Source organism: Poecilia reticulata, chromosome 13, assembly GCF_904066995.2.
Source record: "Poecilia reticulata chromosome 13, P_reticulata-male-v2, whole genome shotgun sequence".
NCBI classification, from domain to species: Eukaryota; Metazoa; Chordata; class Actinopteri; order Cyprinodontiformes; family Poeciliidae; genus Poecilia; species Poecilia reticulata.
Window position 1 is genome coordinate 10,522,175 of NC_088842.1, and position 26,106 is coordinate 10,548,280.

The 26,106-nt window shown below is 39.3% G+C and overlaps 1 protein-coding gene across 2 annotated transcripts in view; it reads right to left on the minus strand.

Moving 5' to 3' along the window:
* stx1a (syntaxin 1A (brain)) overlaps positions 1 to 26,106 on the minus strand; it is a 74,818-nt gene that overhangs the window by 25,406 nt on the left and 23,306 nt on the right. For both annotated transcript variants that reach the window (XM_008425804.3, XM_008425805.3), the window contains exons 2-3: positions 13,522 to 13,599; positions 6,711 to 6,810 (exon numbers count right to left, since the gene is read on the minus strand). In XM_008425804.3, the coding sequence (XP_008424026.2) occupies positions 6,711 to 6,810; positions 13,522 to 13,599 (178 nt within the window). The remainder of the gene's footprint in view (positions 1 to 6,710; positions 6,811 to 13,521; positions 13,600 to 26,106) is intronic.

A 26,106-nucleotide genomic window follows, 5' to 3' on the forward strand; every position in this document is an offset into this window, starting at 1 on the left:
GGATCGAGCTCTAAGTGCTTGGAAATTTTTTTGATAAATAAACTCTTATGTCTAAGTGGTAAAGAGCAGGTTCACAGACAGACATGCGGTTTAACTGGCTTGAAAGTAAAATGTGGATAAAAACCTACAACATCTATATCATCTATTTGTTGTCCTGTGACATTTATGAAGTAAAATCCTCCAGTAAACACCCCAGTTTTTCAATTTACGAGCTGACAAAAGCGAGGGTTAAATCTAAGGTTCTCCGTTTAGATTTGCAACAACTTTAAAACTATTTCGCCTTAAAGACTTGAAATGTTTGTTGTGTCAGAAATGAGGCAAGTACAACAACAACAAGGTCTTAAGTTGAACGGCTTGACCCGAATGGTTTCAAAGCATGCAGGATGTAGATGCATTAAGGGCACTCAGATCAATCTTTTCTTTTTGTTTTTTTTTTATCTGGGCTCACACTCACAGCTCAGGTTTCCATCTGGATTAAGAAACACTTTATGAGCCAAAGCACATTTAAAAGCAACTTCCTGTTTCTTCTGTGTGTGTGGAGCAACGCTGGCGTGGTGAAGCAGCTGGAAAACTGAACAGGCCAGCATGCCACCAAGTAGACATGTTATTTTTTGTTTAAATCGTTGAAGTTGTAATTAGTAGCAACATTGTTATGAACTGATTTGTGAAACAAGTTGTCAACTTATAAGTTGTGCTTATTAATCCTTCTTAAATGCCCCGATGCGTCTATAACTTCATTGGAAAACAAAAGTGCCATAAGTTTTGTGCATTTTTAAGAAATGTTTGCATGAAAATGTTACCTTAGCAGCAAGTTTTACTTCCACTGGTTAAAATAACTTTCGTGTAATGCTTTTAGTTGCCATTTCCAATTCGCCAGCGTCAGACTTAAGTTTGCCTCACTCCCCACTTTCAGTTGCAAGATGTTTGAGGGGATTCCTCTGCAGGCAGCTTTTTCATCTGATAGCATCCGAATCAGATCAATCAATACCTGGACTTTTCATTCCACAGTTTTCAGTCGGTCCTTGGTGGATTCTGTAACGTCACCGATAAATGTACTCAGATAACACAGTCCAGATTATTCTGAGTTGAGATTTTGTAGAGGAACTACGACAACAGACTGATGTTGCTTGATTCCTGGATGGAAAACCCGGCTGACACGGATCCAGACTCCACGCTCCTGTGCTGCTGCAGGTGGTTTAATTTTAGTCTGGAAGTTCCTTCAGCAAATGTTGCATGCTAGCATGGTAACATGTACATAATGACCCCATAAACTGCACATCGATCTCTTTTGTCAATGCAGAAGCAAGGAAATACTTTAGACGGGATACTTGGACGGGAAGCATCCGTGATTGGAATGGCGGATGTTGACAGAGACTCAGATGAGGAGGCAATTATCGTATTAGAGGGAGAGGCAAAATCAGAGTGAAGCTGGTTTATGAGAACATTCAGAGGGAAGAAGTGTTTTTAAATCACCATTGAACATGGCTTCTCTGTGACTTTTCGAGTGTCTGATGTGTCAGAGGTGAAAGGAAGAGTCTGTGATTTCAGTGATAAAGTAAGTGAATAATATTTGAGTGTTATTGTGAAATTTAGTGGTTAAATACGTCAAACTGTTTCTAGAGATCTGACTGAATAACAGTGTGGTTGTTGGATTCGATCCGCTCACAGATCCAGACATGGTGATCCTGATCGGCTGCAGTTTACCTTTTGGTTGGTTTTACTCTAGAAGTTTTACAGACAAAAGAACACGGTTAATTAAAGTTTAAATATGAGATTAGAGCTTATTTTGTGAATGTCTCTGTATGGTCGGGTCAAACTCATTGATGCAGCTGTACAGCATGTCAAAAATCTTATAACTTTGTTCTCAGGTTGCCCGACCCTTCTCGTCCTGACCGCCCTGTCCAACCTTTTCAGAAACATCTGCGTAATTGGTCAGAATTTCACAGATGTTTTTTATGCACGAAAACATCCAGAAACTGTTTTTTTTTTTTTCAACCAGAAAGCAGGATGAATAGTTTTGAGGATTGGAGGAAAGCAATTTGTTTCCTGCAAAGGTTTAGTGAAGGTACAGCAATAATAACTCTCTAGTCAACTCTTGTTGCTTCACGAAAGAGCGGCAAAGACTCCAGTGATGGGTGCATCATGGGTAGTCAGTCCATCACAGGGACAGAATGACACTCAGACATGAGAACAATTTGGAGAAACCAATTAAACCGACACAGACCTTTTTTTTAAATTGTAGGAAGATGCAGAGGAATGCTGGGAGATATGCAGAAAAACCCCTGGATGATGTTTGAATCCTGGACCGTCTTGCTGCTAGGCAACAGCAAAATAAAACAAAGAGTCCTATTTTACTAAGCTGTTCAGCATAAACTTGCTCAATCCTACATATGTTGGGTATGAAAGACAAGAAATCATGCTGCTATTGAGAGTAGCTGGATGTAGTGACTTCAGGTCAGCAACTGTTTCTAAAACCATCCTTATTTTTCTCCTCCACTTTGCTCCCTGTAGTTTGGCAGCTAAATTGGAAAAAACACAAAAAATAATTATTCTGACTTTGTAATTATAAAGTCTTAACATCTCCTGTAGCCAACAAATAGTCTCTTGTCACAATTTATAGTCTTACTATAAACTAGGAGAAAATATCTTAATAAAAATCAGTTTAAACATCTTAGGGTTACATAGTTTTATTAAACTTTATTCAATGATTTCAGCTACAATATGTAGAGAGGACAAATAAATGTTCAGATGCTGCACTGAAAACTGAACCTGATATTAGAGAGTAAAATTATGATTAGTATCAGAAATCCATAGTAGACCTTTTTTAATAAACAGATTAAAGGCTTTCAGTTCTTAAAAATGCCCTTCCCAGTTTCCTCCAGCCTCGTTCTCCCCTGGGTGTAAACGCCACAGACGCTGCGGCAGGAAGAGCAATCATCCCCAAACCTTTGACCCCGTGTTATTTAAATCTATAAACCAGAGCTCCATAAAACAAAATAATGAGATGCAGCGCCGCTGAAAGCCAATAAACAACACAAATACCGCAATCATCCAAGCTTATTTTGCATCGTCTCTGTTCAGCATCCAAAGAAACACAGTTTCACAGCAATCTGATGATTACCTGCTCCATCATCGCTGCTGAAGCCACTCCTACTGCACAGTACTGCTGAGCGCATTTCAGAGACGCTGACAATCACCCACAAAAAAAAAAAAAAAAAAGGACCCCACTCACATATAATAAATTGAAAATCCCTGGAGGGAATTTGCTTTGCTTCATTTAAAGGGGAGGCAGATAAACTGATATGGAATAATGTGTAAGGCAGGAGAGAAGATAATATTACACAGAGGCTGCAAAAGCTCTGTGCTTATTGAGAGGCGCCTGAAAGAAGCCCAGGATTAACCGCTGGGGGAACTGGGACAGAATTTAATGGAGTTTAAGGGTTCCATATCAGTCGATATTGATAATTATAGATTAGTTTTTTGTTTTAAATATCTGAAATACTGACTGATTGTTGGCACAACCGCTCCTGTCTGAAGCTGTGCTACTCATTTCCTCCTTGAGCAGCGAGTACACGAGCTAGATTGACAGCGCCAAGACCCTTTTCCTGGCTCTGATTGGTTGTTGAAGCGGTAGGTATAATTCTTCAGAGTAAAGCAGCTCAGAGAGGAGGTGATCACCAGCTGCCCCATGATCCTACAAGGGTAAGTGGTTTTTTATATATATATATATATATATATATATATATATATATATATATATATATATATATATATATATATATATATATATATATATATATAAAGTGGAGCAAACTCTGCTTTCACGTTTTCATAAAGGGTGATATTAAAGTTTATGATGACAAAACAGCAACACAAAAACCAAGACGAGCAGATTAGAAACATGATTTGTGTTTCTGCAAAATCTGTTAAACATTTTCAGCGTGCCAGAGGAACGCATCCTGCAGGATGGTTTGTTTTCACATTAAAATGTCAGCGTGCAAATGGGTCTGATGACACGTTCCTCTGCAGACTGCAGACGACGTGTCAGAGGAGGAAAGACTAACAGCTTGTGCAGGAAAAAAAAAAAAAAGCTTGTTGCTCTTTAGCACTTCTGCTACATCCATGCATTTCAGTCATGAGGTTCATTATTTAGGCTGGAGAAAAGAAAACACAATGATGGAGTGATGCTGTTGTAAACTACTTCCACAGATTTGGATAAAAACATTGCATTTCCCATCAAGCGTTATCAGGGTAAAGCACTACTACTTCTATCATAAACTAGTGGTGATGTTTAGTATTAGTTTTTGCCTCTTTCCCCTTTTTTCCCATTTTAAGAACATAAGCAAAGTCACTGTGTGTTATCATGAACACATTCATCACACCTTTGCTCCCAGAAGCGAATATTGTCAGACAAATAAATGGAAAGCAGCGAAAATGACCTTCTGCGGCAGTGTTGTCACTGCTGTGCTCGGTGAAATATATTGATTAAATTACACTCTTTATGTTTGTGTCGCCCAAACAAAATCCATTAATCAGTCCAAGGTGTTTAGGTATGAATTGTACCCCCCTGAAACAAAGGGAGCTCCAGATAAAGGAGGTGTTATCCGAGCGGCCTCCGTCAGACGCAGAAAGACAGAAGAAGGATTTCCATTTGAGTAACGAGTGACACAATCTGTTGTCTGGTTTGTATCTGCTGCTTTCAGCCAGACAAACGCAAACACAGCTTTAAATTCAGTCATAGGGACGACGACTCGCCGAAGAAAAATGAAGCGCAGTCGCCTGGTTGCCTTCCCGGCTCTTTGCGCCGCCTGTCAGAGTCACGTTACGGGCTGGTTAAAGGGCCAATCTCCAGAAAGCAGATCGATGTCTTTTCAGGTGGAAATCAGTGGGAGAAAAGGGGCTTGGCGGCGTTGCTAGTAGGAGTAAAAATCCCCCCCTAGGATACCCGAGGTCTCTAGATCAATGCCCTGGCCTAAATGGGCGAGGAAGAAAAACTGGAGACAAGAGTCACGAGGACAGATGGACTGAAGTATGGTGCACCGATTGAACAAAGGCAAGGTGTAAAGTGCCTTAAAATGAGCAAAGTGCAGAGAGAAAATGAGGCCTGGAGCAGAGGGTGGGAACACTGGCCATAAAAATAATTGGAGAGCGGAAACAACAACAAAAAAAAACTCTACAAACAAGCATGTCAGACTCTTCTAGAGGAGCTTCCATTCCTGGACAGCAAAGAGGCGGCTGACAGGCGGACCAAACATCTTCAATTACAGACTTCAGTTTAAGCTCGGGTTCCTGCTTCTTCAGATGAATCGTTCTTTTCTTTTCTCATGGAGTCCTTTTTCTGCCTTCAGCTTTTTGCTTACATTTCATACATTTGATCAAAAACCTAAAAGATTTCCGTTAGAATAAAACTTTGAAACAACTCTACTTTTCATACTCATTTCACAACAGAGATGCAGCTTGGATCTGCTCTCAGAAACGTCCACATGTCTGTCAGACGCCAGATCACATGATGTGAAAAATGGGCCCAGGCGTGTCCACCTCCAGTCCTACAGAGCTGCCGTATTACAACATTTAGGCTACGTTCACACAGCAGGTCCAACTTTGTTGCTGAATAAATTTTTTTCCGTGGCCGTTCATACGACTAAATAACCCCGACTGCAGTGAGACGTCTGTGTGAACGGTTTGGTTCCCCAAAGCGACCCACGTGTGCAGAAGAAGAACGTCGACGTCGCACAGCAGCGCTCCGTTTATGGAGGCGTTCGTGGATCGATTTTAAAGTTTGTTCAGCAACAGGAGCCGACGGTATCGTCACAAGATCATAACAAGACAAAAGAAGGAAGCTAGAAAAAAAGAAAGGACAACTAATTATTGAGCATTACTGACTGCCACGTCAAATCTAGTCAGAACCAGGAGTGGTCTGATTGTGACGGGATGCGTTTCACTGACACAGACTTCTTCATAAGTTCAGAATCATAATTTTCATCTGGATTTACTACATCTTTGCTTCTTCTGGTGCAGAAACACGACGCATGTCTCACATCAATGACATGCAAGCTGGATAAAATGTGACCGTTCAGATGCTTTGAAAACAATCAGATAAATATCTGACTTAGTTCCACATATGCAAGTGGTGCAAACCAAATTTTTTGGGGGGAGTGGAAAGACTGCGGCATAAAAAAGTCGGATCTTTGTCGCATTTGAGCAAAAGAAACAAAAGAGTATTTGGGTCGTATTTGCCTTCTGAACATACAGCTCCAGCAAATCAGATTGAAATGGTTGAATTCCATCATTAGCGTCGTTCAGTCGTTCTGCAGAGGTCTGGAAACGAGCCACTCACTTAAATCCCGAGTCGAGCAGGTGAGCGCTCAGCCAACTGGAAGCAAATACATCTAAATAAAACTCTGTGGGATTTTTTTAATTTCTGTTCTCCAAGTTAATGACTGAAACAACAAAGCCTGAGAGTCAGACAATAAATAAGCGTAAGAGTTCATGTTTATTGATTGGTGTCTGAGTCACAGCAGTCTGGCAATAAAGAGCCATGAGGACGTGGAGAATAAATGGTGCCTTGCTTTCTGCATCGTGTTGCTTTAACGACCAAGGTACTTAAATCCCAATGAAGCATTTATCAGAACTGAGGGTTCTGGCATCGGGAACTTTTGCCCCCGGAGCAAATCACGACAAACTGAAACAGAAAAGACGAGCGGCCTTACTCTCATCGGGGTTCGGCGAGGCCAGGATGGCGCTGTGCTTCCTCTTCACCTCTTCCACTTTCTCTGCCAGAGTCTCGATAAAACCCCGGATCTCCTCTACCTGACAGCAGAGAGACAGAGAAGCAGTTTAGGCTTTACGTTGAGGCGGGAAGCCACAGCGGTCGGTCCGATGGATGCTGACAGACACTGTGGACGTGGATCTCATGTTAGAGTCCAAACCAGATTGACTCTGGTTTATAAACACAGGAAAAAAGGTGCAACTTTACAACGTGATTGAAAATGTTCTCAGCAATCCTGGTAAAACTTTTCACACAGAAGACGACAATCATACAAAACATTTTTATAATTTCCAGTCAGAAGTTTGCCATACCTTGTCATGACCTTTCTAAAAGCTCAATGTTGACATTTTTGTTATTAATTTAAAATCCAGTTGGGATTGATATTCAGGATCTCTGTCCTGTTGGAACACCCAGTGGTGTAAAAATATAAACTATCAGGTTGTTGTTTTTGCAACAACTTGATACCAAAGGCAGCAGAACAGACCATCAACATGATGCCACCACCACCATGCATGAACGATGCTGTGTTTATTGTGGCAAGTGTAGCTCAGTCCTCATCTTCTCACACCGTAAACTTTCTCCCCGAAAGTTTTCTCCCCGATGGACCTCAGGAGAGCGGTGGCAAAATGTATTTTTAGAGAAGCATTTTTTTATTGATTTGCCAGCACTTTTTCTGCTTTTTTCCAGCTGATGAGCTCAAGTCTTTTTCACTCCTGGTGATTCCTCAACACTAAGAAAGTTAATAATACTAATAATAATCGTTACTGTCATTATAGGAACCATGTAATGAAATTACAATAATAAAATTGGGTGATAAATGGCATTATGTGGCATTTAATGCCAATATGGCTGCTGGGCATAAAACTGTTCTCCAGTCTCTCTGAATGTTTGGGTCAGATAAGTGATGGACACAATTTACTACCCAGCAATGATCTCAGACGACAAAGGACATCAGGCCAGTAACTCAACTCGTTGTGGCATTTTGGCGTTTAAAATTTAAAATCCACATATAAAATATTTCCCTATTTGAAGGAACATTAGAAATACTCTTTGCATTAATCTTACACAAAAGCTAAAATATGCATAATCCTTACGATGTACTGCTTCAAACCATTTCTACTTTGAACTCTGCGTCGTCTGCAGATCCAGGTCTGACATTTTACCCGGTCGCCTCCCACCTGCTGCCTCGTCACCAGCTGCGCTGCTCCGGGCCGCCGCTTGCAGCTGGAGGAGCAGCGGGTCACATCTGCCGGCGACTTCATAAATCTGAACTTTCATCTCAGACTGTCGAGCTCCTCATCGCTGCCTCCTCCTTTACACCTGCTCCAAATTTATTCGTCTCCACGATGCAGTTGTCATTTCTCCCTGAAAACCGTCGCCTGTCTCCTTCGCTTTCGCTCTGCCACATTCCTGAGCCCGACCTCCCCGAGCCGGGGTCGTTCCTCTCAAATCATTTCCATAATTAACTGCTGATTGAATCTGGTTTTTTTGTTGTTTTTTTTAAAAACAACAATATTGGCTTTAAAATGCCACAAGAGAGAGAGACCGCACACTGACGGTTTCTAAAACTTGAATGTGCATTAGGCAGAAATAAAAAAAAAAAAATGTGAAAACGAATAAAGAGAAAAAGGAAGTAGAAAGTGAAACTGTTTAGAAAAGGTTTGCTAGTGAGTCATGGTGCTCCTTCCAGCCCTCAAAAGACAAAATTTATTTACGTGGGAGAAAAAAAACAATTTCAGAGACTCCTGAGAATCTCATTTAAATGCAATAACGCCTGAGCACACACACGCAGACACACACACATAATGCACACAAGCTAGCACTGCTAATACCATATATAATTTATTAAAGGCAGAGAGCATTTGCAAATCCTTCAGTATTAAAAACAACAAACAATCTGTTAGGATTTGTCGTTCAGTCTGTGCCTCAAATTCATTAATGCGATCATAATAACCCAAAAGAAGCTGCTGCTGTTGGTAAATTACTGACACTCCTGGTAATTTCTACTTCTAAATTGCATTGTTAATTTTTGAAAACTGTGCAAGTTATTATTTTAACAGTTAAGCTTTTTTGTTTTGTTTTGTTTTGTTTTGTTTTGTTTTGTTTTCCCAATGCATTAAAAAAAGAATTTCCCACAAATGTTCTTTTAGAAAACAGAAATAAGTTTGGGAAGCTCAACTCATGTAAAACCTCAGACAGACAGAAACATACTGTGTCCTTTCAGTCGGTGACAGTTATCAAAATAATTCAAGTTTTTATTTAGAATTTTTTTACAACTTTCTTCAGTTTTGGATACATTTTACTAATATTTTAAAGATTGACACGACCTGTTAATGTCGTTATGTATCTTCCTCCAGACAGAACCTGTGTAACCGAGTCAGTGGTGCCGGCTCACACACTCTCTTACCTTTTCAGCTCTTCCAACAAATTTCCTTAACAGCTCAGATCAGGATTTTGGTGATGGCCACTTCAAAACACTAACTTTGTTTTTTCTTGAACCACTTAACTCTGGTGTTATAATTATTGTCCCGCTGTGCATTTGTGTAACATTATTTACTGTATATCTTCTTATTTCATGTATGTAAACTTCTGGTTTCAACATTTTATCATCCTGGCCTAAAACCAGGACATGTGAACATATAATGTGTCTTTTTAAGCACATTATGTTTATAAAAATAACATATGTGCATGTAAATATCTGGTACAAGTGAATATACAACTCCAGATAGAGGAATAAGAAATATTTTACCATTGAGTTTGCCATTTATAGACATGTGTTTCAGTAAAACAAAATTTGTTTTGGTTATTTTTTTGAACATTTATCCCAAATCACCAAGTGAAAAAAATCACCACATTTTTCAAACATATATTTACAGAAAAGGTAGCAAACGATAAAAGGAAGTGTTCTTTAAAACTTAAATAAGTTAATGAAAACAAGTCAATATCTAAAAAAATAATGAATTTCCATCACCGCTTTCCTGCTTTTTAATCTTTCACGTCGTTGCTGGGTTCATCACCTAATCAGTAAATCATTAGGCCAAATGATACCTTCTTGTATTTGAACCACAATGGAAGGAAATGGATATTATCTGAGTAGAAATGCTGATTTTAAAATGAAAATTACAGCCGTCTCTTTTCCAAAAGCTTCCTATGATAACATCTCTGATTTGATCTAAGTTTCTTTCTTTATGAAAATCTTTTTTTTTTCAATCTTGTACAATGAAACAAATTAATGATTTGCCAGCTTGAGGCCACAGTTTCTTGCTTTTACTCTCTTCATCGTTGCATCATCAGACGAAAGGAGCCTTTAGACAAAGAGAAAGAAGGACTGACACTAATGACGCTTACATGCGGCTTCGTGTGGCAACATGCGCCTCCAAGGCATGTTATTCATCTCAGGTGCTTTGCTGTTTGACACGAATTTATTCAAATCATGCAACCTACGTTAACTCGTATTGTTCATTCTCAACAGACTGTAAAATCCTAAAAAGATTAATTTAATTCAACATCTTTAAATATAGACTGCAAACTATTACAGTAAAAACTTATGGAATTGTAGATACCATTGCGTTTATAAGTTAATGCCAAAAGTTTTACAGTAATAAAGTAATAACTTTTATATAAACGTCAAATAAACAAATTCCTGGAAGGCATACCAACGATTTCTAATCATATAATTTGTGTAGATGTGAGGAGAGACTGGTATTCAGATATTATTTTTTTCTATAATATATATATATAAATAAAGCTTGACAAGTGGTGCCAGTAGTAGTGGTGGGATGTAAAATAAAAGACAAATCAAACTGTCCATTCTTCTCCCTGATATCAGAGAGAGCAAAGCTGCACAAGTCATTCATTCAGGGTTGATTTCTGCCCCAGTAACGTGTTTATAGGATCATTTTAGGATTATGAGAAACATTGACACTTTTTATTCTGCTGGAGAAATCGAGCTGACAACAGTCACGTCTCCTTGAAAAGATAAAATCCTCATCGAATCTTCCACAAAATCTTCTGAAAGGGATCGAATGCAGCGTTATTTTTCCAAGGCAATAAAAAGCAAATTGCATCGATATGTGTGTGTGCGTGTGTGTGTGTATGTGTGTGCAGACGTCATGCTGTGGAAAACCAGACCCCACGCACCTTTACTTTTACACAAATGGCACAAACACAGGGGAGAAATCAATAACGTCTCTCTGAGGGACAGTTTGTTGTGTGAATGGAGGACAAAGGGCTGCAGCTGTTCCTCCTCTGTCTGCTGCCCCTCCTGATCTGAACCTGAGTTAATACATCCTGTCAGGGTGAGGGACTCGTTACTACTGATTTCACTTTCCTCCCATCTGCTCTTATTACCAAATCTTCATCTTTGGTTCATGTCACTCAATAAGAGTAAACCTCTCTCAGTTTACCTGCAGCTCGTCTCAAACTGCTCTCTTCCTCCACCGTCAGTCAAGTTATGATTTTATGCTTCCTCCTCAAAAGCAACTCAATAAAACTATGAACTCATTGGAACTTCTATATCGTGTTGTGAGGCTGTTTAAGGCTGCAGGTAAAAAGGAGAGAAACAACAAAAGGGAAATCTATTTATGGTATAAGTGAGGATAATCAGAAAGTTAAATCCTATTTTTTTTTCCCACTTTCTGCATGAAATGAAGCACATCCACCACAGACATCCAAATGGTCGCTGGTTATTTATGATGTGGTGTCTCTTTCATTTACAGATCATCTGATCGTTTTGGCTTTCCGGGACTTCTCATGGGAGACGAGGCAATTAATGTCGGCATCAACAGTCTGGATGGAGCCGCAGCAACAAAGAACGCTCTTCAAAAAAAAACCCGACTCAGACGTTTGCAGCTCAGATATTTTCCCTCTGAATCATTTGAGTTTATCATAAAACATCAACTTTTAAATTCAATCTGTCTGGTTCTGGACTCTGATTCAGTTCAGCTAGATGAAACCCGTCTTGGTTTTAGATAAAATGAAAGAAATTCAGCGGGAAGCAGGTTTAAAAAGTCCTTTATGTGAATTTATGGCAGTTCCTGCATTTTGGGGTTTTGTTTACTGTGTTTTTGTTGCAATAAATGTAACAAAAAAAGAAATAATAATAATTTTTGAATTGCCTTATAGAGAAAGGTTGAAAACCAGGCAAGAGCTTTTCTGTACATCGGTGGCTTGGGCAACATTTCACTTTCATACCACTGGACAAGGAGTGTTTCCAATGATTAGCTTATTCTGAAAGTTGAAAAAAATATATTTGTTAGAGCTTATGTAAGTGGGTTGCTTCTCAAACTGATCAGAGCATATTTTAATATATACAGTATAATGAAAATCTGGAAGCTCATTTTTAGAGATGATACCAACTTCAAATACCAGAAAATCTACCCAAAAAAAACCTCAATCAAAGTGCTGTTTTCTACTAATATATCTCCTTTGCATATCTACAGAGGTTTTAATTGATGCACCTCGAATTCCTAGATAATTTATCCTCCTTTGTAATCTGTTTGTTGTTCCGTTTTCCTTTGAAAGCTTGAACATCAAAGCCCTGCTGGTTGGGCCTCTTTCATAAATCACAAATGCGGCGAAACGGCGTTCGACCTCAGCTGACCCTCTTCTGCTGCAGCATTTGCAATGACGATTTTAGCACATCAAAGATAAATCAGCTGTGTCCATAAACTGACATCCACGGGTTGTTTTGAAACTGAAAGGACCTGACGGTTGAAATATTGGAATAACAAAAGTTGTCCATGAAAGAACAACGAGCCAAACGTAAATCGCAGCAATCCCCCTTTTTACATCTGTGTCTCTGTGGGAGATCAGGCCCATTAAGGAGGCATTACAGAGCCCACTCCACTCCGACTGAAAGATGTCACAGAGTGAAGTCGGCCTGGCTCTGTGTGACTGATGACTCACAGCGGGGCACCGTCTCTACAGAGGTACCAGAAATGGGTCCATCCTTCAGAAAACCAGGATGGCTGTGAGACAACCTGACCCCGTCCTGATCCGACCCGACTAAATAACTTATAGGCCAGAGTCCGGAGTAATTCTAACATTATATTATTTAAGATTTCACTGCTTTTAGACCACCTTGTAAGTAAGTAAGCAGTGTAGGCTCTCCTGTTTTTAGCTCCATCTTGTCGCTTGTGAGTCAAGTGAAAATCAATCGGGAAGTGTGACTGATAGGAGCGGAGCCGCCTGCGCATTGTGGAGTGTGCTGCTGCGCTTGTTACAGTCTGGATAACTTTCCTCATTTCCTCCCCAGGTTAAACCATCTACTCCTCCATTTATGATAAGCAGATTAACATAACTTTTTATTGTTTGGTTTGTATTGCAGGCTTCTTAAATCCTGAGCTGTTTTGTGAATTCTGGGTCTGGCACAAATGCTATTGTGATATAAGCATTTGTGCAAACAGAACCTACATGTAGAAGCATACATCGCAGTGTCTGGTATACCCAAATAAGTTCAATTACTGCTTGGTAAACGAAGTGATGACCTACACGAGCACAAGCAAATTGAAGTAAATAATGATCTGCGCCACACCCAAAGCATTAGCCATCGTTACAAATCATTCCTCAGCAGCAGGAGAGAAATCAGCCTGTGTTACATGGATAACAGACCAGAACGAGTGGAACCGATGTCAGAAGAGGGATGATGCCCTGGCAGATGTGGCGTTACAAAGAACCTGGCCATTAATTCATGATGGCAAGTTATGAAAGCAGGACAGAGGGGAAACGATGGGAAAGATTAGGAAACAAACCTGTTCAAAGAATTCCTCCATGAAGCCTTTGTCCATCCCCACAGCGACTTCATCCTCTTCTTCTGTCGTCTCCTTGCCCTGCACACAAGACACTGCTATTATCAAGGAGAGACTAAATAAAACTGAATAAGTAAAAGACTGCAAACACATTTATAAACTGCATTAATGTTGATAAAGTTGAGATCAGACGACTTCTTTTGCATAATTGGAGGTTAAATAAAACGGCATCAACCCTCTCGCTCCTTCTCCACCCATCAGCTGATTAGAGACAAGAAGCACTTTAGTAATTAGAACCGCAGATAGAGTGATTAACAACTTATTATTTAATTATGACCTGGAGGCAAACTGAATGTTTGGGGGGGGTTTTTTCTTCTTCTTTTTATATATCTCCATTAACACATAGAATAGAATAACACATAGAGAGTTGATATTTACACACAATTTTTTTTTAAAAAAAGCAGACTTTTTTCTCTTCTGTGTAACGTTAAATCAGACTAAAGTGTTTTAGGTCAGTATTATTGCCCAAAGTCATGTCAGGATAATAAGAGAGGGTTGTTTTTTTTAAATAGAGATTTTTAAATATTTTTATTAGACTCAAAAGTCATTGAGACTTTAGCTAAATTTGGAAGAAACTAGAAATGTCTCAGATGCGCTAATGTTTTATAAAACCTGAATTATGGCCTCGTCGTGCACTGACTGGGTCGGTTTAAATCTTGGTTTCAGGGAACCAAGAGGCATTCAGGATCCTTCATGATGATTTTAAAATAATGCAACCTTAACCAGGCACACAGGAGAAATATTGTGGAGCCACAAGTCGGACAAAGGAGTGGTGTCTGGTTGGTTGAATTAGCTAAAAGGGGCATTTAACAAAAAAGTCTCACAATCCGTCTCTCAACAAAGTCTAGCTCCAGAACCCGGTTTAAGGAACGGATCATTAGCAGAAACAATCAGGATTTAATGAAGATGAAACACATCTAAACTATGACCCTCAAAAATGTAAATAAGTGAAAATTGAGTCCAAATTATCTGAGAATATCCTAGATGTCATTTACCAAACCTGGAATGCCTGGAATCTCCTGTCTGACAGCGAAATCAGGAGCAGCAGCAGCACACGGTCAACATCAGACAGGTCTTTTTCATGAATCATGTAAATTCAGACAGAAAACATGAAAATAAGGGAGAACATTCTAATTTCCCGTCATGTAGCCGATGATTCATCATGAAATAAATGCTTATTCCTAATCACATATCAGCCATTATGCTGCATTAGCAGGGATCTCATGTGGCTTCATCTCATTCATTTAGCCCCTGTCAAACTAATTCACAGGCCCATTATGAGATCCATTTGCTTATCAACATTGTAACGGCAGGCTGGCTGCACTTTTCATCTTTTTCTCTGCCTGATGTTCCTTCATTTTATTTGGGGATTTTAACAGAAGACAACTCTGACCCACCTACGTCTGCGATTTCTTTCCAAATCTTCACTTCAGTAAAAATAAATAAATAAATAAATAAATAAATAAATAAATAAATAGGGGGTATCAGTGAAATCTTGTTTGTCAAAATCGGCTACAGTGAGAGAATTTTCATGAGGGCTCCAGTCAGAGGAGGGATCCTGTAAGAGTTTCAGATGTACTCTCTGGTCTCTTTCAAGCATTAAGTCCAATCAATATTTAAAACGCACAGATGTGCAGAGACATTATGATCAAACTATTATTATTATTATGAGCTTCATACGCTGGCTGCTCCATTCACCCAGACAAAGGCAGGAAAGTGAAAGCATTACATTCACTGGGAGACATAAAGCTTACAGTCAAATGAGGCAGATAAACAAATATCTGATGGGAAGAAGAGTTATCCAGTCTATGCAACATTAATCTGTAGCTTAATGTTTAAAACACGTTTGTAGGTTTATGGATGTAAATGTCTTCCTACTGAAAATACTGTATGGCATTTTGGCTCTTTTCTAAATATTGGAGCGATTTAAATACGTCTGTCAAATTCATTTTAATGAATTAAACTAAACATGCTTTTAATGCTGAAAAAACAAGCCATGAACACTTTAGATTATAATGGAGTATTAGGGGTATCACAGATTAAAGAAAAAAATAAAATAAAATAATGAGGCAGCAGGAGAATATTTTCTTTGCCCAACAAATAATTATAAATATAACCTTAAAATAAATCCCACTTTGCAATTAAAGCCTTGAAATTGGCCTCTGTCTCTTTAAGAAGCTCCTGATCTTCCCTCAGTGTGTCATCACATCAATGCTTCTCCATGATGCCGTTCTTATAAGCTCAGCAGACGTGTAGCTAAATGATGCTGCCACTAGTCTGGAGGAGCCGAGTGATGAGGAAGGGGTTTGCTCTGCGGGGTTACAGATCCAAATTTGGTGGGAATCGGCGGCGCTCGGTGAGACCAAGCGTTTAGGCATCCCCGAATGGTTGCCATGGGAGATTAAAGGATTTATCAAACATGTATGAAAAAAAAAATCAATGCAACGCTCCAGGTGTGTTTTTAATGAAAAGCTCAAAAAAGTCAACTTTACATAATACTTCACCTTTAACTTTTGTTCACTTAAAAGCTTGGGGGGTTATTTAATTCCTCTGTCTAAAACTTCTATCAATATTTTCTCAACATTCAAGACAAAATTGAAAAATGTGCCTTATAAAAATCCAAATTTTAAATCAGTTGTAACGTACAAGAAAATATGCTGTAAATGCATCTTTGTCAAGTTCTTTGCTGTGCGAAAAAACAGTGAATGAAAATCATTTTGTGCTTTTAATTAGCGCCTTCCTCTGTGTTGGGCTTCAACACAAGAATAGCTGATGGAGACGACCAGAAGGGAAAAAGAAAAGAGGCACAATGAGGAGATGAGAGAAAAAAAAATGTTGTGAACCAGGTTTAGCTGGAGATGCTGAGATAGTTGGCACGAATCTTAGTGAGAGGAACACAGAGCCACTGTTATCACTCTATTATTCGGGCCCACTCAAGATATATTTAACCCAACACAAACTTTTTTTTTCTTTTTTCTAAATTGTGAAAATAGTTTATATTCCCTGCAGAAACTCTCCTTAAATAACCTCAGAATACAAATATCCGAGGGAGTAAATATTTAACGCTGACATACATCGAAGAGTAGGTCCTGCTGCTTTTTCACTTCAGCTGCGGTTCTGTCCAAATGGCGGTTCTGCACAAAGCGGGGCGAACGCTGTAAAGGCTGCAGCAGCAGGATGCAGAGGAGGAAAACAAGCAGGCACTCAGAATAGGCTGAGCGAGCGCTGTTCAGCCTCCACAGAGGGATGCTGTATCCCCTGCAGAGAGATAAGGGCTCTGGTCTGTTTTCTTTTTTTTTTTTTACTTTTCGGTCAACCAACGGCAGCAAAGTCGCCACCCCCGGAGTCTCCACCTCCCACCCAGATCTGGAGCTCCCGCTGAGCCAAAAAGAGTCTGCAGAGGCCCTCGACTCTCCACTCAGCCCACAGACTTGACTGTCCACACACAGCAGATGCTCTGAGCCAGACACAAAAACATACATCTACACATCACAGATGACACACTTATAATACGCAGCAGATGGCACGCACACACCACACACACACGCACACACACACACACACACACACACACACACACACAAAGAAAACAAGGTCTATAAACGAGTCGGTCCTCAGTGGACCGTAACCCGTAAAATGCTCTCCGCCTCTGGGCTCATGCTCGGGAACGACATCCCAGCGGCAGGTGATGCTGTTGCCCAATTGCACCATTCGTCAGATTGAAGAGTTTTGCATCAGCAGGGAAGTCTTTCCATGAAGACAGAAGAGCCCACACATCCAGAGCACACAGAAAGATGGAAAATAAGTTTATTCCATTCGATCAACCGAGTTGAGTTGTGTTGTGCAGCAACAAAGCCGGTTCAAAGTGCTTTTATATCATAAAAACACAAAGATAAAAAGTCATAAAAACAACATGAGTCACCAACTGAGGAACCAGTAACAATTTTGTCGAGTGCCGTCATCAAAATCATCAACACAAATCAAATGTGCTGGTCAATGCTCCATTTATTTTCGTTCAAAGCCAACTCTAAACAGGTGAGGTTTCAGTCTACATTTAAAGGCATTCAGTGTTTCAGCTGTTTTGCAGTTTTCTGGAAGTTTATTCCAGATTTGTGGTGCGTAGAAGCTGAGTGCTGCTTCTCCATGTTTGGTTCTGGTTCTGAATCCCTAGAACCAGAAGACCTGAGAGGTCTGGCAGGTTGATACAACAACAGCAGATCTTTAAAGTATTTGGTGCTGAGTCATTCAGTGATTTATAAACTAACAGACATATTTTAAAGTTTGAGCTACTGGGAGCCAGTGGAAGATAAAGCAGACAAGATACATAAGAAGTACAAATTTCTATCAGAAGGCAGAAATAAGGGGAAAATACAGCAACACAACAATTACTGAAAGCTGTGAAAGTGCCACACAAGGTGCAACAAGAACCCAGAGAGACGCAGGGAGCTGTGAATGCAGCAGCTCTGTGCTTATTAACAGCAATCTCAGAGTTGCATGTGATAACAGACGAGACACAGCTCCTGCAGAGGTGAAAAAACATACAACTGCAGTTCTTTGCTGTCCTTTTTTGTATTTCCAGTTTTAAAAGCCAACCTGTTTCTGGCATCTCCGTATGAGAGCCGGTTGAAGTCGGACTCATAAATAAACCGCCAGCTGCACAGGGAAGCCATGTGAAAATAACCAAGTTTAAAATCACAAGGCAGGGAGACAGATTGCTTCTGTGTTTACACAGGCATGCACAGAAAGCCTCAGGTTACAGATGAGCACGTCGCTATTAGAAAGACAGGAAATATGGACATTTTATGTTTTCTTTGTGCGGCGCTCTTTAAGTCCAAGTATTTCAATCTTCTTGATAACAGTGACATGCAGTTTAAACTGAACCATCTGTGTCTGTGGATGATCACCATCACATAACTGCCTTGGGCGCTAAGAAAGCTAATCTCATTTGCCGCTTTACAGATCTCTTCCGTTTTTGTTTTCTTTTTTTGTCATGAATGTTTCTGAATATAAAAAAAAATAGGAGTTAATTTTTGCAAAGGAAACAGTGATCCAAAAACACTAAACCAAATGTGAAAATGCACTGACTGCTCGTTATGGTGTTAATAACTGGTTGTGCCATCTTTCATGACAATCAAGAAACATAACTTGTATAGCCTGGACTTTGACTGGGACACTGAAAATATCATCTTGTTTTTGGGTTTTTTCAGCTCCTCAGAGGCGCTTCAGATCACTGTCCCTGCATGAGCTTAAGGTCAGGGACCGATGGCTGCGTAACCTCATGAGATCATGGTTCCATTACTATACCACCACAACGTTAAACCCTTGTATGTAGAAATGGGGTCCAACCGACCCCACACACGTAAAACTTGTATAATTTGCCTCAGTTTGCCTCAGTCCTCACACACACAACGTTTAACTGTTGGTATTATTTTTCTTAAATGCTACAGTAGTTTCACGGTGGTTTCAAGTCTCAATTCACAGTCAAGAATAATTTCTCTAACGATTGAGACATTGAACGATTGAACATTTTGTCATCACATCCTCAGCATCTAAAAGAATGAGGCAAAGAGCAGTAAATAATTTAAAGTGTTGAACAATGACTTAAATACAAAATGTTTTTATTTTGATGTCATGGGTAAAACAAATATGTTACTTCATAGATAAACACATCCTAAATTATGCATTTATACTTGACATATTCGGCCCACTTCAAAACAAACCACGGTTTGTTCCTCCATTGTTCCAGACATTTTGTGCCGGTGATAACACACTCTGGTACGGACCAAACAAGAGGGGGAACACTTTATTTGAAGGGGTGTGCATAATACTGACATGACCCTGTCATAAACATAACATCTGTCATGAACATAAAAAAGTCTTTATGAATGTTTATGACAGTTGTCATGAAGTGTCATTCGGTAAATAATGACACTTTTAATACAAAGTTGCTCTAAAAGTTGCATTAAAAGTCCATTAAAAGTGCTAACTTTGCATTATTTTATAAATAATGATACTTTAATGCAAAATTGCCACTTTTAATGGACTTTTAAAGCAATTTTCAGAGCAACTTTGCATTAAAAGTGTCATTATTTACCAAATGACAACAGTCATAAATATTCATGAAGACTCCTTCATGTTCCTAACAGATGTTATGTCACGTTTTTGACAGTGTCATGTCAGTCTTATGCACACCCCATCAAATAAAGTGTTACCGAAAATTTTCTATATATGAAAAATTGAAAAATGAAATGAATTTCACACCTTGAAATTGGATCTCTGTAGCTTTAAGAATTCTGTTCTTTGTGAAGCTCTGTTTTCAGGACGCTGTCACATTGCTCCTCTATTACCCCTTTAACAAAGTTATTACCAGCATCTCGCTGAGAGGTTGCTCATACAATGAGCCCAGCAGATTCTACCAGATTTTGCTAATTGCTGCTGGCTAGTCTGAAGGAGCTGAACGGGGGCGCTGCGGCGAAGGGCTGCTCTGGGAGGTGAAAGCTCAGCTTGGAAACTGCAGCTCTGAGGCAGAGCTGGATTCACGTTCACATTTTGAATGGTTGCTACGGGAGATTAAAGGATTTCTCAAAAGTGCTTGAATGAGTCAAGGCAACACTGGAGATGTTTTTTGATGAGGAAATAATATTATAACATGATGAAAATCTCAAAAAAGTTGCTTGAATATAATACTGCCCCTTTGATACAGCATTCAGCTGGAGAGACATTCATGTGCTCATTATTATAAAGCTGCATCTAACATGAACAGATTGTTATGAGTCATTAACAGCCCATAACTCACCGATATCACTGGCTAATAATCAAGCACATCTTTTCACAGAACGACATGCACAGCAGCTGCAGCTCACATACCTGATTCCTTTCACTGCTGTTTCACTTTTCTATTGCATTTTGGGACAATTAACTGCTTATTTTCATATTTAAAAAAAGAAATGCTATTTGGCTCTTTGTGTATTTTTAATATTGTACAAAACAGGTTTAAGTAGTTAGATGAAAAACCTCCAGAATGTCAATATTTTTATCCAGAATAATCGATTACTAATATAACTGTTAGCTGTAGAACTAATTCAGTGTAACCTAAGATTTAATTCTCCATTCAGTATCCTGCAAAAAGGCACACTGGCAGCCCAGAGACGATGCTAACACTTTGAAACCACGAATCATCAGCCGGCTGACAGAGGACCTGTCAGAGTGAATGACTGGCTGACGGAGGAGGAGGACAGGGTGTAGGTTGATTGAAACCTGGAAATTATACAACTGGAGAGGCAGCGTGGCTGATGAGCGGACACGGGCAGCGATAGAGTGAGCCGGGAGAAGACCAGCCGAGTGTAAAACTCATTCAGTCCCTGTCTCATTACTGTTCTCCCTGTTACAACATCGTCAGCAGAGGAAAGCCACAAGTGTCTGTCGTTCGGAGAGTACACTAATGATTAGTTTCTGTATCTGAGAGGAGAAAAGGAGCTAAAGCGTTTTTTTGTTTGTTTTTTTTGCTTCATGCAGAATCGCTGAGAACTATACAGAAATATCCTCTGTGGAATCTAAAAGTAAGAAGGTTTTTGTTTCCGTTTGTGTCAAATTATTGCAAAATCTTGAAGCAGAAGACTTTGACTTTAAACCATACATTTATAAATAAAGAACAATACAGTAAAATTATGAAAGTCAAAAAGTTCAATATATTTAGTGCTAATAAAATGGAAGAGGTTTGAGAAATATTAATTAGAAGCAATGCAAAAAATTATTGTTGAATCTAAAAATGTTATGAATAACATTTTTATTCATAAAAAAATGTGACTGAGACTGAGTTATACTGAATGTGCAGCAGCTGCATTGATTGCTCACTGCCTATTAAACTGATTATCTTATCCATCTATATCATCTTAACTTTTTATTGTTTACTATTTAAAACAAAACAGAAACATGGAAAAAAAATAAAAACAATTTAATCCTTTTCTTTAAATCCAAACAACAGCCATGTTGAAGAAGAAGCTATGAATTATGTTCATCTGGAAAAATCCTAACTGAATTTCCTGTTTTTCTAAAAATTGATTTATGACATAATTTCATCTAAATTTTTCATCTAATTTTAAACTTGATCACAGGGATACTGAAGGCATAATTCAGATTTTTTCCAGTGAAGTACGCTGGTTGCAAAGACAACAACAGAAGAGGCAATCTTGCATTTTTAAGCTTCTTCTACTGTAGATAACTAAAGACCAGTCAGAGTACTAAAAATAGGAAACAAATCATTTGAATGCAATTAATTACAGTTCTAAGAGACACAATGTAAAGCAGTTTCTGAGCTACAAGAAATAAAAATGGTCACAAAGCTGATTGGTCAATGACTCAATGCAATCAGCTGTATGCCACCTAATCAGGTGGAAGAACTGGTGAAAAATCGACGATTTCATGCTTTCATCTGTCCACTGTGTCCACATGCTTACTAAGAAACAGGGATTGCTGCAGAGTCAGTGACTCAGTGCCTCCATCTGTCCCCTGTTGTCACATGTTCTCCCAGGATTTGCAGTTTCTGCAGACTCAAGGAAATTAACTGTCCATTATTACCACATGCTTATCCAGGTGGAAGGATTGCCACTGTAGCCAAATGCTTGCTCAGAAAGAGGAAGAGGGATTCCTGCAGAGTCAACGATTTGATGCAATTATCTTTTGTAGGAGGGATTGCTGCGAATCATCCATTCAACTTTAACGGAAGTCATGATGGCTGCAAAGTCAATGACTAAATTGATCTGTCTGGGCTTCCTTACGTAACTTTCTACTAAATGACTGCGTGAGTTTTGGTTGCGTGTGGGACGTATGCAATTAAATTAGAATCTGTCTTGGACTAGATCAGTCTGATTTTGTAGGTATGAACCGGATCTGTTTGTTTCTTAAAGTCCCTTACATTTGCTGTGAACTGGCACTCTATTAAAAAACTGAACTGAACCTCCTGCCGTTTTTGTGACAGTCTCTGTGAATTACTTCTCATTTTAAGACTCCGGCATAGTTATAAAATGCCTAACAATTTCCTGTTGCTCCCTCAGTGTCCTTCTCCTTTAATTATCTTCTCTCTCTTATCCACCTCACCTGTCGTTTTGACAGCTCCTTCCTACAGAGTGGAGCTTGACTACAGAATCATTACCGCAGCAGAGCCACACACCACGGACTCGGTTACCTTTCTCTCCCCTCCACACTTCATCACTTTCTTTCGCTTCTGTCCAGACTTTAAATTTTATATTGCATCTGTCACAACATTTCACTGTGCTACGTTTCTGCTAAATTAAATAATTTATTCCTCCTCGACACCCCCGCCCCCCACACCACCCCCTTCCTCACATCTTTCTGACCTTTAACAATGCAATCATCAGAGTGATGCCATTTAAAAGCGCATAAACACAAATTTACAAAGGGCCGCACAGCAAAAGGTTAAATAATGACTTATAATGCGATAGTACCTTGACTTTGCACGAATCGATATCAGTCGGTTTCAGGTGTAAATCTGTCAGCTCTCAGAGAGACATCTATTTGTGCCACAGAGACTCACATGAGAGAAGTGACCTTTCAACCCAAGTCCTGATTTTTTTTCCCCCACGTTTCGGCTTCATAGCTCATAATTAGCCGACGGGTCGGGGTGTGACTATATGAATTACACATGATAGAAGATTTTCATACACCAACTCTTCCATCCTGTGTGTGTGTGCGTGTGTGTGAGAGTGAACCAGGTTTTTATATCCTCGTGGGGACCTATCTACAATATGAAGTTGTGGGGACCCTGCTCCTTGTGGGGGACATTAGGTATGTGATGGTTCGGGTTAGGGTAAGGTTTACAGTTGGCATTAGGGGTAGGGTAAGCGTTAGGCTGCAGAAAATGAATGGAAGTCAATGTAAAGTCCCCACAAGTCATGAAAACGTGACTGTGTGTGTCTGCAGGCAGGAGAAAAAGGCTGGCCAGTGTTCAGTTTGGCAGGAGTGGGAGAGAAAATGTCATAAAGCGTCAATTGAACTTTATTGACAGATCACAGGCTGGGAAGAAGAGATGTGCTGTCACCGCATTTTCCCTCCACCCATATCTGCTGCTCCGACTTCCCTCTGAAATATGGGAAAGCTGCAGCGTGCTGCAAGTCGCTGACCATAAAGGATTATGACACAATTCCATGCTCTACTAACACAATAATGCTGTGGCAAAGGAGGAGAACGTGTAGCAAGGTGTGGGAGGAAAAAGCAAGACGTGATGAAAGAAAAAGAAACAGGAAACAGGGCTGGGGGAAAATAAAGCTGAGGAGCATTTTAAAGAAATTAACATCAAATGTTTGCCAACTTTTTAAATCATTAAATAATCTATTAATTACTTAATTTTCACTTTGTTATAAATGGCTTAAATTAAGCAGAAACATCAACTCTTTAGGTAGCATGCTTGGAATTTTTTTTTTAGATTTAAATGTTTTCAACAATTTATAATTTCCAGACAAAGCAGTTGCTTAACAATCTAATACAAAGTGAATTACAAATTTATTTACACATCCTCTGCTCTTTTGAACTTTTGGCACAAACCTCAATGTATTTTCAGTGGATTACTTAGTGCTAGACCAACGCAGACAATAATTTGTAGTTTTCTTCTTTTCTCTTGTCATTTGTGGATGTGGACAAAATAATTGGTGACACTCCAAAGCCCAAAACGGTCACTGAAACTTTGAAACTGATAAAAGTATATATTTTTTAAAATGACTGAAAATGAACCAATGAAATTTTTGAAATGTGATACAACAGAATCAATAAAACACACACACACACAATAAAAACAGACTAATGGAACAAAACCGATGCTACCTCTTGAAAAGATTGAAAATAATTTGACCACAGGGACACGTTCAACTAAATCTGTGCAAGGGAAGTTGGAATATCAAGACTTTCGAGGTATTCTGGACAGAAATGTGCTGCCTAGTTTCAGTACGCTTTGCCTCGGTCAAAGGTCATAGATCATCCACAAACACCCAGGAATAGCCAAGAGCAACACATTGGACCATTCTGATCTAAATACTATTGAACATCTGTGGAAAGAGTAGAATTAATTAATTTAGCGGCAATGCCGATAATTGTTTCTCTTCTGTCTTAAATAAAAAAGATCATGATATATATATATATATATATATATATATATATATATATATATATATATATATATATATATATATATATATATATATATTTTTTTTTTTTTTTTTTTTTTTTTTTAATCAAAGGGATAATTATCTGTTTTATTGTCATGCTTGGGTGAACAAGTGCCTGAATTCAGCACACGCCAATTTCTGACACACATTGAATCTAAATTTTGGTGACGGATATCGCGCTGAAAATCGTTTCAGACCACGTTTCCCTGCCAACCGAAGCATTTTCCACGAGACAATGTGTTCATGTTCATTGACTGCAGATGTTTATCCCACTAAGGAGCCTCTGCCAAAAATCCAACAGGCAACATCCAAGACTTTAATTCATCAAATTCACCTGCAGACTCTGACAGGAACACCTACTTAGAGCCTAATGAGGATAATTACCATTTAAAGCGTTAATCTTCAACAAGTGTGCATGATAAAAAGCTTCTATCTGCTCTGCTAGAGAACCGTTCAGCTGCCATCAATTATGTGATGATGTGAGAGCGGGAGGTCAACACATTAAAAATTCAATCTTAACAGCCAGAACCAAGATTACCCAAAGCCAATCTCCCACAGCAGATGGGTTATGTTTGATTACAGGATTGTCGTCGGATTTATAATATTAGGAGCTTAATTAGCTCATTTATGGGAAGAAGCTTCAACACAGCCAAATCCTTAAAAAAAAATCAATCACTGTAATTTCATAACTCGTACATCTACAGGGATCCTCCCTGGCCCGAATCAATCGTCTGTAAACAACAGTTCAACGAGCCAAATTTCAGAAATAACCCTTCGCAGCCAATAGACACTGGATATCATTGCAGCTGTCAACTCATTTGCAAAGACAGACAAGTCCCTGGTGAGATGCCAGCTTGGTCACACCATTTCATGGCTCATTAATGCAGCATCTACGTGTTAATGAATAATATGCTGGTGAGCGTGCCATCCTGATAATGCTGGACCATGACGAGGCATTTCATTGCAACTCCTGATTACATCGATTGGTTTCTGACCTGAGAGAGATCAGTGTTGTCTGTAACACATCCACGGCATTACAGAGACTTTCACAAGACAAATGAAATCATCGCCACTGCTTATGCTTCCAAAGTGTAAAGGGTTAAAAATGGCATGAGTGCTTATCAGTTTGGTTTTAGTGTCTAGCACAGATCTGAGCATTTCCTGTTTTGAAGTTCACCATTACTTTCTCAATGTCAGCGGTGAACTCATGGTGAGCCCTTGATGCTTCTCACAGCCTCAAAATGAAGACTGTGAGAAGCGCATATGCAAACATGATTGACCGCGCAGAGACCCACCTCCTTGGCTCCAATTGGTTGTTTCTGACCGGAAGCAGCGTATATTTCTACAGAAG